Consider the following 11,963-nt stretch of genomic DNA (forward strand, 5'->3'; position numbering starts at 1 on the left):
TATAATAAAGCTGTAGTTTGTACTGCAATAAAATTTTGTCCAAACGCCTATGTCTTGTGTCGCATGCCGTGCCGTATTGTCACAGGCCGCTGAATCGGACGCAAATGGGCTCACGGCGAATGGACGTCAGCGTACGACGCATCCTCAAACCCGAGCCGAAGCCGAGGAAAGGCCGGCGCGGACCCAAAGACTACGACGAACCTGGGCGATGGGCCTTTTTGTTTCGACGAGATTTTCTAAAAATATGACTGACTTTAGTGAGAATCTTAATGAGATTAGGTGCGAAAAAAGATAAAACTATTTGTAGGGTTTAGGATGTAAAAAGTGACAGATTACTCCCTTCGTGACGACTTGGTCAATTCCGTGTTCATGTTAAATTTGGATAGTTTTTACCGGAGCGGTTCTCACAAAAGCGGGCTGAAAAATTGAGTGTTCAGCAATTCGCAGCACTTTCTGGCGATCATAATCAAAAATAAACTGAAACAAACAGGTCTATCGAACCTTCTTCGGCTGGAGCTGCATTTCCTTAGAGCATGTTGGTTTTAGATTATAATCTATCCAGTTTATATAATCTAATTTATTTTGAACTACCAGATTATATTCTTAAACAAACATGCAACACAGCTCGGACGATTCTTTTCTGACAACGGAAAGGGAGAGCTGCATTGGACTTGGACGCATACTACCCCGTCCGTCGGCTTTGGCTTTGGCGCAGGTCAATTTCTGTCAGTTTTTTTTGTCCAATTTTTAGTTGGATCCATGTCAGACTTGGTTCGGTCGACTCAGGCTAGAAGGACACCGAGCGCTCAATAAAGCAACAAATAGGAATTGGAGGCCATTTAGTATAGAAGTTTAAAAAGAAATAAGAAAAGAAAAGAGAGAGAAGTAGTCAATTATAGGAGTCGGCACGAATCCAAACAGGGTGAGCTCGGTGGTACTACGCGCGCACGTGTTGGCGACGAAAAGGCCGGCCACGAGCGGTGAGGCGCGCAGCAGGCTAGCTACTCGCTCGGCCTGTCGGCTGTCACACCTCCCATGCATCATGCATGTTTACGTAAGGAGTATCTCTCAAACATGACAAGAGCTAGCTAGCTAGCTACGGAGCTACCTCACCTGGTGCCGAGTGCCGACTGCCGACTGCCGACTGGCGAGCATAGCACACGCGGGAGTGTATACATGGTGCATTGCGTTCGCATGCATGCAACGTGTGGGAAAAAGCTCAATCGCTAGGCTAGCTCGCTCCCTGACTTGTCCGGTCGGATTCAGGCCGGCCTTTTGTTGTTGTTGTTGTGGCTTGTGGGGGTCCATCCTGTCGCGACAGAGATTCCCTTGAGTTTGTGCCTGTGCGACTACAGATGATAATAGATACCTGCTACAAGTGGGTTTTGCTCCATTAGAGCTAGTTTGGAAACACCATTTTTCCAGCGATTTCAATTTTCCAAAGGTAAAATAGACTAATTTTCCTTTAGAAAATAGAAATCTCTTGAGAAAATGGGATTTCCAAACTAACCCTTAGAACATAGATTTAGACCAATTTTTCTACCCACGAATTTGTTAATGGGGTGAAATGGAAACCCAACAGATATGTAGATAAGGGTTTGTTCCTTCGGTATCCATACCCGCAAATACATGGTTTTTTAAAACCTGACTTAAAATCAATATAACTTATAAATATGTCTCATAATATTGTTAATTGAATATGGTCTTATTATTAATTGAATATATGCTAGTCGAAGTAAACTTTATGTAAGCCACTTTTATCCTGGCTCATTAATATATCGACTATCATTTATAGATGATTTTTTTTATGTTGATGTTAGTGGGTATGGAAAAACCGATGGGTATCCGAAACTCGTATGGACATAGGTTTGGATAAACTTTTATATCTGTCATAGGTAGAAGTTTTTTTAGCGGACATTATTTTTTTTTTCTTTACGAGTATGTGGGTTTAAGTAAGTGATACCCAACAGATTTTTACCCGGTATCATCTCTATGTGCAACTGATGCTCCTCTCGATCGGGGCCGAACACAAAGCCGAATAAAAGGGCGTGGGCTCTGGGCCTCCGTCCGCGATCGATCCGGTCGGGCCGTCCTGGTCGATTCGCGCCGCGGGCCCGCCCCGTCGCATCGGGATTACAGCCGCTGCTGACCACTTGTTATGAACAAATACGTGGTGGTGTTGCCGGCCGGACAGGTGAATCTTGAGGGCTTGCCCTACCCACTTCCTCGGTCGTCCTCCCATGCCCATGTGCGAGGAAAAGGAAAAGGAAGGAACCGATGGATGTTGACGGCCTGCCATTTCTGTCTCCTTGGGGCATGCAGCCGGGAGCTACACTGTACTGTACGCTCCCGAGAAAGGCGCCGGCAGCTCGACGCCGTTTCCGCCGTAGGGGCCTGGTCCTGGCTACACTGTACGTACTCACACAGGCGACCGAGTCGACCACGCGATCAATCAGCAGGCTAGCTATCTGCCTCCAGTCACAGACTTGTTGCTTGTTGGTGCCACTTGCGGCCACAGATGCTTTCTGCACCGCCGCCGCTTCGTCGTCGTCGGAGTCCGGCCACACGCGGGGGCCGAAATATATAACGCAACGGACGGCCGTTGTGGTGCATGCGCACGGACAGGCGGCATCATGATCCAGCGATCGATGGTGCATGCAGATGCAGCAGCAGCAGCAGTGGCACGCACGATTGATCGGGGTCGGGGAGCTAAAACGTACGCTTTGGTACGCCGGACACGTCTTTTCCGGCCGGTCGGTCCGCATCTACCACCATATAAACAGGCTGGTTGGTACGATGCGTCCAGGCGATCGCACTCGCGCTCAGAGGCGTCCACTCCAGATCGCCCCGTACTCGTCATTTCACGTGCGGTTTTAGCATGCCTTGCGTTGCGTTGCGTTGCGCACCCTCCGACCCCCTACCCCTCAGTTCCCCCCGATGTCGGGGTCATGTCGGGTCTGGTTGGCCTAGCTAGCCTCCCGCTCCTGCCCGGCCGATGCGACGCGACGGCGACGGCGACTGCTGCCTGCGTGCATGTGACCCTGCCATGCCGTGCCGCTGCCTGCGCGCGCTGCCTCCGCTCCCCGTCGCCGTCGCCTCCCTTTGGCCCTTGCAATACTGTAGAGACCCGTCGACGCACGTACGACACCGTCACTCCGTACCACGCGTCACCGGATTGTTTTCTGGTCTCTCTCCGTTTGCCTGGGTCCTGGGCTGGGCAGCCTCAAATAAAGGCTGTCAAAGCCTGGGTGTCCCGGCAAAAGTGGTAAGTACTTGTGTTCTTAAAAAAATAGATGACAAGTGATTCTTCTCTCTAAAATAACTACACATTAGGTTAAGAATAAAGAGATTCATGTTTTTTAAAAACAATTATATACATGTCGTACCTCCCATAAAAGATGTGATCATCTGTAGTTTTGGTTGAAACGAGGTAGGAAAGTAAAATAATGACTACAGCTAGGCTTTCTTATACCCAGATACACAATTACCTTTATTATTTTATAACAGATTGAACTCCAAAAATATATATAGTACATGACTGATCGAGGGGTAGGCCGGTAGTGCTACTGTGCACAGGGGTGCTGGCCATGCACAGTACCTCCAGCTCTCTAGTACATACATCTGAAAAGGGGCAGTGACCACACAGGACGCCTGCCATACAAGGGTTCACATGTGTGCTGCCGTGGAGTAGTACTATATAACATACCGTATGTAATAAACGACACATAAAAAAAGAAACGGCAATTCACACAGGTACGTGCATGACGTACAGTTAATGAAACGGGATTATGCACGGAGAGCTAGCTAGCTGCACGTACGGTGCTCCATCAACTGCCGCATGCGACGACGATAGCCTCATGCCCTCATGTAACCACGGAGAGTACGTGCCTGCCGCCTGGTGGTCAATGCACGGCTCTCTCATGCATGCATGGCTTCTTTGGGAGAATCTGCGACTAATAACAGGTGCACGACCACGAGTGGCAAATTCGTGTCTCTAGTGGATACCATGGAGTTCCCTTTTTCTTCTCGTCTGGTCAGCCATCGTACGTCTATCCATTTATTACTCTCTTCACCCTAAAAAGGAATAAAGTGCGCCTCACGTATATCGACAAGCTTAACTTCTTCTTCATTTTTTTTTAAAAAAAACTGAAAACAATATTGATATTTATATTTCTAAATAATTTTATTACAAAAATTATATCCCAAAACAATTTAATGGCACACATTTGAAGAGTTTTTGGCTTATATTATATTTGGTAGCTTTAAGAGGAAACGAGTGACTTTCTACACAGGAGGCGGAGACTAGACAGTGGGTCATATATACTTGTCTTTTGTCCTTCCATGCTTACTAATAGCAAAATGGGTCAACTTAGGACATGTACAATTGGTGTCTTGAGTTGTGTCTTCGAGTGTGTCTAAGAGGGTGAATGTAAAAAAAACTCAAGGCATGTATCTTGACGAAGACACTGTATCTTAGCTCTATGTTCGAGACATTAGACTAGCTGATTGGTCACTTTAATTTATTGAATGCTCTGATTGGTACAACGAATATGGTAAGACACATGTTTTAGACGTGACCATTGTATTATATTGTGTTTTAGTTGTGTCTTATACTTGGAGTACCGTGCAACAGTGTTAGGGTTGTACATGCCCTATGGACTATAAGTGCATGAGCAATGTACACACCATGATACGGTTCTCCACATATAAAACACGTCTAAGACACGGTTTAGTACAAAGGATTGTATCTAAAAAATTATACCTTAATTAATACTTCATATTCTTGTCGTGTCCTTGCACTAGGAGCAGCACATATGAGAAGAGCCGATGGATACGATACAACGGAGGCATAGCTCCGTGTCCTGGTTTCGAGCTGAGTGCAAGAAACGTGGCTTGGTGAAGAACCGTGTCTCGAATTTGTTTTGTGTGTTTAACCCCCTAGCTAGACACTGTAGAAGACACTGAGCGTTAAAGGGCGTTGTACATGTCCTAAGGTTGCCCATCACTCCTTGGATCTTTTTTTTTTGTCACAGATATGTTAGCGAGATCTTTTTATGTATTCGATCAAACTCAATAATCCCTATCTTTCTAGTAGGTGAGATGCGTATTTAATTTGGGACATGGAGCGTGTATATAAAGTAAATAACATAGAAAAGGTGGGGGGAAAAAGAAAGAAAGACCGTAAATCGGTGGACCATACAAGCGAGCGTTGCGGAGCATGTACACGTACCACTCCTACTCCATAGTGTGTCTGTGTTTGTCCGGTCCGTCGCCTACATCTTGCAAGGCGCGCAGCCGCGGCCGGTCCCGTGTCTCCCATCGCGTCGGCAGTTAATGCACGCGGCGAGCGTGGATGAACCTGTCGGTCCCACACGGTAGTGGTACTTACCCACTTTCTAATTTGCCCGTAGTGGTGCACACAGGCTCGTCGACAGCAAGCAGTCCTCTGTTGCCAACGCTAGTAGAATGAGGGGACGCTGGCTCCGCCAAATATGGAGCAAGCCAAGCCAATGCAAGCACGGCTCCCTAGATGTTAAGTGTTAGGAGTATAGATGGCCAATAAGCACGAGGTCCGTGAGCCCGGCACGAAGCCCGCTGTTTGGGCTCGGTCCGAGAGCTCGGCACGGCCCGGTTCTATGCGGGCCCGGGTCGGTTCGTCACGAATAAGTGGGTCGAGCTCAGATAGGCACGACCTGTTTACCTCTAAGCCTGTTAAGCCCGCTTTTTTACACTAAAACGTGCTTACCGGCCCGCATAGCCCGCTTTTCGGTCCGCTTTTTTCGTGTTAAATAGGCTGAGCCAGTCTGTTTAAGTCCAATACGGACCGGACCAGCCCGTTTAAGCCCAATACGGGTCAGGCTCGGACAGGAAATTGAGTCCACGTGCTTAGTCGGTCCGGCCCGGTTTTATAATCGTGCCTAGCGGGCTGAGCGGCCCGTTTGGCCATCTCTAGTTGGGATGATATACATGCATCACTAGAGGTTAGGATGAATTTTATTTTAAGTGCATGATGGGATGTTCAAGTGTTGTTTTTTTTTTTGTAAACAGAAGTAAGGATGAATTTTAGTTGACTCAAGCTGTGCTGACCCGTAACGTTGCCCTAGATGAATTTTAGCTAGGACCTGAATCTTTTCTTTTTTATGAGTCAACTGGCGCATAATCCATTGCTTACTTGATTATGCAGTGGTAGCCTATCAGTAGGAGGAGTTAGCAACGCTGTGGGCCTGTGGCACATGCGAGCTGGCTGCCAGGCTGCCGTTTGAAACATATAGCGTAGTTAAGTGGTACCAGTAAAAAAGCAACAAAATTGGCTTTGACGGCGGCAGGCATAATATGCACAAACAAACAACATTACTAGAACAAGTCAACAGCTAGCACTACTACGGGAAGGGAGGGAGGGAGGTTTTTACAAGGACGGCCATGTAGTACACGCATGCAGGCTGCTGCAGGGCAGCGGTCAGTCTCTGGCGGCGCACAGAGAGCCTGCAGCCAGAAGCAGCAGGCAGGTCACAGGCTTCCTGTCGTGGACCGGCCAGCCCACCGGATATTACTGCTACATTTCAGTTACCCGATATGGGTTAAACAAAAGCGACGGATCGGAGGAGCGAGATAGAGAGCCAGGTGCACTTCGGCTCCATGGGGCATGGACCAGGGAGCAGCAGCAGCTCAGCCTAGGAGGCGAGCTAGCCTTGGCACTGCTAACCATGTCCAAGCCAAAGCCAGCGTAGTCTAGTGCACCCGCGCCACCTGCTGCGGCTGCGGCATGCCGCAGGCGCTGCCGCCGCTGCAGTGCGCCGGGTCCGCGCTGCCCGCCGCGGGCTCGCCGGGCCTGTTGCCGCCGTTGGTGCTGGCGCGCAGCTCGAAGGGCCCGAGGCGGTGGTCGGCGAGGCGGGTCTTGTACATGGCGCGCTTGTACTCGGCCCACGTGAACTCCCGGTACAGGCTCTGCTCCCCGTCCCGCATCACCTGCGGCAGCGGCGCGATCCGCTGCGACGGCGCCGGCCCGCCGAAGTAGATCACGGACAGCCGGGACCGCGCGCCATCCGGCGCCGGCGCCGGCGCCACCACCCGGTGCTTCACGCTCCTTAACCGCCCGTTCGTCAGAACCTGTGGATGGATGGGGTGAGCTGAGCAAGCTGAATAATCTGCCGTGCCGCACACAGCACAGGGAGCAGCACCGCAGCAGAGCAGGCACACCGCACTGAGTACCAGACGCATGCGTGCGTGCGTGCGTGCACAGGAAAAATTAAAAAAAAAAGGTGACCTACTTTAATACATACCTGCAGCGAGTCTCCGACGTTGACGAAGAGGGATTCCGGTGTGGGGGGCACGGGGACCCACCTGCCGTCCCGGAGCTTGATCTGCAGGCCCGCAGTGCGGTTGGACCAGAGCACGGAGATGATCTGCGGGTCCGTGTGCTCCCCGAACCCCGTCACGCCGCAGTCCACCGGCGGCAGCAGCGGGCAGGGCGGGTAGTGGTTCACCCGCACCACCTCGTCGCTGCCTTCCCGCCCCACCACCATCGCGCGCAGCAGGGACCGCTCCACGCCCAGCCCCTCCGCTATCAGCTCCAGCACCCGCCCGCACACCTCCCTCAACGCCGCCGTGTACTCCTCCAATGCCGCCCTGCATCATTCATATCATTCATACCCGCCGACGCCGAGTGAGCCACGGCGAAGACGAGGCAACAACAACAACTCACGTACCGGAGCGAGGGCGGCAGCGACGAGATCTTCACGGTGTTGGCGCTGACGGACAGGAGGAGGTACTCCAGCCACCCGACGTCGCCGTTGGCGCCGATGCTCTTGCTGCCGTACCCCAGGGGCCGGGCGGCGCCGGACATGTCCAGCTTCTCCTGCGCGGGCAGCGCGAAGAAGGCCATCGCGCGGGCCTCCAGCGCGTCGGCCACGCGCGCCGGCACGCCGTGGTTCGTCGCCCTGAAGAAGCCCACGCTGCGGCACGCGTCGGCCACCGCCGCGCCCGCGCCCGGCGCCGACAGGTCCACGCACGGGACGGCCGCGCCCGCCTGCTGCACCGCATTGGCCCTGGGGCACCGCATCAGCGGGATCTGCTCGATCGAGCTCGGCGCCGTGATCGCCACCATGGCTGGCCTGTGGTGTGGTGTGGTGTGGTGAGCCTGCGTGTACGTCGTGGGAGCAGGCTGAGCTCAGCTCGGCTCGTCAGCTGCAGCAGTCAGCGAAACAGAGCAGTGCAGCTCGGGAAGCTAGTCGAGACACACAGACAGGGGGGAGGCGTTGCGCGTCTGCCCTTGTGGTGATCTATGATGATGGGTCTCCAATATATAGGCGCCAGCCGCCCAGGACATCACAAGCTGTACTGACAAGAATTTGCAGCGCAATGCAGGTGCAGGCATATATCTTTAACAAGAAGTTGGGCATGCACCTTAATAAGCTATTTAGCTTAGTGCTGTGCGAGTGAGTGACACTTGGCCACTTGGAGGTAGGATAGCATGCCATATATATGTTCCTGCGAAACACAGTTTTGCATAATTTTATACTATAGGGTCTCTTTGGTAGAGCTCCCGAACGCTCCAGCTTCGGCTCTTCGCGCCACTATCTATGACGAGTCACCTTTAGGCGGCTCTTATGAGGGAGCTGTCGACCGGGAGAGCGGAATTTACGAAATAACCACAACCATCACACTTGTGAACGTGTCTTATTAGGCAACGATCGGTCGAGAGCCGAAGCTTCCCAGAGCTCTCTCAAAGACGCACATAGATTGCATTTTTTTACAAAGTAGAGTTTAAAAATAAAAGATAAGATAAATAACACGGATAGAAATTGTCTTAAGAGTCTCTTTGTCGCTACAACCTATAGCGACTTCTCAACATGTTTTCTCGTTGGAGCTTTAATCATATTTTTAGTCTGTTTTAGTTGTTAGGCACCATCCGTAATATTCAGTTCCAAAAATAAAGATTTCATTAAACAAAATCATAAATCCGATAAAATATGGCTTGTGTTGACATAAAGCCAATTAACAATTTAAAGTTATTTATATAGCCAGTCAATGATAAAAAAAATGGTACGTTATAAGATAACAATAAATAATAAAGTATAGGCATATTGAAGACCACTATATAGTATGTGTCATCATCCCTATAGATACTCTTGAACATGCTAGCGTACCTGAAATGTTATATAGTCTACTTCACTAGTTACGAATTATATCGTACCCAGTGGTAGCGTGGGCTCTAGTACTTGCCACTTTGACAAGGCATATATAGCGCTACAACACGATAGACTCAACAATGTGGCACATCTAAGATGAGTCACCATGTATGACTCTATGTCAATGACAATATAGGAGTAGTTGAGATTCTGTTAATCAAGATCCTCTACCCAATAGGTATATGTCATTCTCTCCTCCCTTGTGCTATAAAAGAAAGAAATAGAGCAACATGGAAGGGTCCACAAGAGAGTTGGTTTAAAAAAAAGCTCTCGGACCTTTGATTGCAAGTGTTTAAAAAGAGCAACCTGGGTTTGCACCTCCATCTAGTACAGCTCGATGCCTCGATTGCAAGTGTTTGCACAATCACCGGCATCTTGGCATCCTACTCAAAGTCGACATCGTGAAGGAGCCTTGTTATGCCGATCAGATGCTAAGCACGAACTCAGTCAGGCTAATAAGCATGGAAACCGAGACCTGTTTTTAATTAATTCTCTTCTTATATCTCTTGACTTCATCCAATTAAGAAACTGATTTCACTTTTGTGTTTTTGATATTTATATGAACAAAATCGGATCTCACTTGCTATATAAGTTTTTATTTATTATTTTTCGACTTCTTTTTCAGCGAGTCAACCAATCAAAATATGTATTGGACCTATCACAACAGAGAAATGAAACCGATCAAACATGTCTGGTCTATTGTATACCGTCCCAAGTCAGCCAGGCTTCAAATAAATCTCATACATAGGGACTCGGTTTGGGCGTTGAGGCGGCGTAAGGGTGCCAATGAGCTCTAAATTTTACACTATAAAAATTAAGTATCAGATCAAGTTAGGATTGAACTCTATTTTTATTTATTTTTCAATTAAAATTTATTTAAAGCCTTGATATTTTTGTAAAGAACTATTTGGTCACATCCATTACTGCCCCTAATACATACGGCGAGAATGCGCACTTGATAGCGGGGCAGGTAACGACCGTAGGCAACAAAAACAACCATGTCGACAATGCCGATACACATCTCCATCTCCTGCCGCATATCCAAGTGGGCAGTGAACGAGCGTCACCGGACGTTTCTGTGGTCGTGCACGTGGCATGGAAACTGCTACATAATTTTGTACTATAGGGTCTCTTTGGTAGAGCTCCCGAACGCTCCAGCTTCGGCTCTTCGCGCCACTCTATCGATGACTAGTCACCTTTAGGCGGCTCTTAGGAGGGAGCTTGTCGACCGGGATAGCGGAATTTACGGCGGAATAGCCAGAGCCATTGCACTTGTGAACGTGTCTTGTTAGGCAACGGTCGGCTCTAGAGCCGGAGCGTCCTAGAGCACTATATAGGCATACTGAAGACCACTATATAGTATGTGCCATCATCCCTATAGACACTCTTGAACGTGCTAGCGTACCTGCAATGTTATAAAGTATAGTCTGCTTCACTAGTTACCAATTACATCGTACCCAATGGTGGTGTGGGCTCTAGTACTTGCCACTTTGACAGGGCATATCTAGCGCTACAACACGATAGACTCAACAATGTGGCACATCTAAGATGAGTCACCATGTATGACTCCATGTCAATGACAATATAGGAGTAGTTGAGAATCTGTTAATCAAGATCCTCTACCCAATAGGCATATGTCATTCTCTCCTCGCTTGTGCTATAAAAGAAAGGAGTAGAGCAACATAGAAGGGTCCACAAGAGAGTTGGTTTAAAAAGAGCTCTCGGACCTTTGATTGCAAGTGTTTAAAAAGAGCAACCTGTGTTTGCACCCCCATCTAGTACAGCTCGATTGCAAGTGTTTCCACTATCACCGACATCTTGGCATCCTACTCAAAGTCGACATCGTGAAGGGGCCTTGTTATGTCGATCAGATGCTAAGCACGGACTCAGTCAGGCTAAGCATGGAAACCGAGTTGGTTTTAATTAATTCTCTTTTTATATCTCTTAACCAATACATGCAATTAAGAAACCGGTTTCACTTTTATGTCTATGATACTTATATGAACAAAATCGGATCTCACTTGCTATATAAGTTTTTATTTTTGATTTTTCGACTTCTTTCTCATCAAGTCAACCGATCAAAATATGTATTGGACCTAGAACAACAGAGACACGAAACCATCAAACATGTATGGTATATTGTATATCGTCCCAAGTCAGGCAGGCTTCAAATAAATCTCATAAACACGGACTCGGTTTAACGTTGAGGCGGCGTAAGGTTGACAATGAGCTCTAAGTTTTAAACTATAAAATTTAAGAATCGAATCAAGTTAGGATCATGCTCTATTTTTATTTATTTTTGAACTAAAATTTATTTAAGACCTTAACATTTTGTAAAGAACCATTTAAATCACGATACATTACCATCCTTAATACGACGAGAATGCACACTTGATAGCGGGGCAGGTAACGACCGTAGGCAAAAAAAAACAACCATGTCGGCAATGCCGATACACATCTCCATCTCCTGCCGCATATCCAAGTGGGCAGTGAACGAGCGTCACCGGACGTTTCTGTGGTCGTGCACGTGGCATGGAAACTGCTACATGCATGCGGGCAAAGTGCAATGCAAGTTGGTTGTGCAGACGGCACCACAGATGGGTACGTTAGTTGAGCGTGTTGCGACGCCCCTGACGATGGTAGTACAGTACGTTTGCGATCATCGGAGAAACCTTTTTTTTGGTTTGTTTTGCTGTGGCATGCATGGCGTCTCGTAAAAAACACGAGAGCAATATGCATCTCCTAGCTTGAACGTGAATTGGATCAGTGTAGCCT

The 11,963-nt window shown here is 48.5% G+C and overlaps 1 protein-coding gene across 1 annotated transcript; it reads right to left on the reverse strand.

The window, feature by feature from the left end:
- Positions 1-6,335: 6,335 nt before the first annotated feature.
- LOC100192514 (gibberellin 2-oxidase8) lies at positions 6,336-8,262 on the reverse strand. Its single transcript, NM_001137734.1, has 3 exons — positions 7,707-8,262; positions 7,281-7,626; positions 6,336-7,107 (listed from the first exon to the last, which is right to left on the reverse strand). The coding sequence occupies exons 1-3, from the start codon at positions 8,102-8,104 to the stop codon at positions 6,730-6,732; spliced, it is 1,122 nt and encodes a 373-aa protein (NP_001131206.1). The 5' UTR covers positions 8,105-8,262; the 3' UTR covers positions 6,336-6,729.
- Positions 8,263-11,963: the final 3,701 nt, after the last annotated feature.

The sequence above is a fragment of the Zea mays genome, chromosome 6, assembly GCF_902167145.1.
Source record: "Zea mays cultivar B73 chromosome 6, Zm-B73-REFERENCE-NAM-5.0, whole genome shotgun sequence".
Taxonomy (NCBI): Eukaryota; Viridiplantae; Streptophyta; class Magnoliopsida; order Poales; family Poaceae; genus Zea; species Zea mays.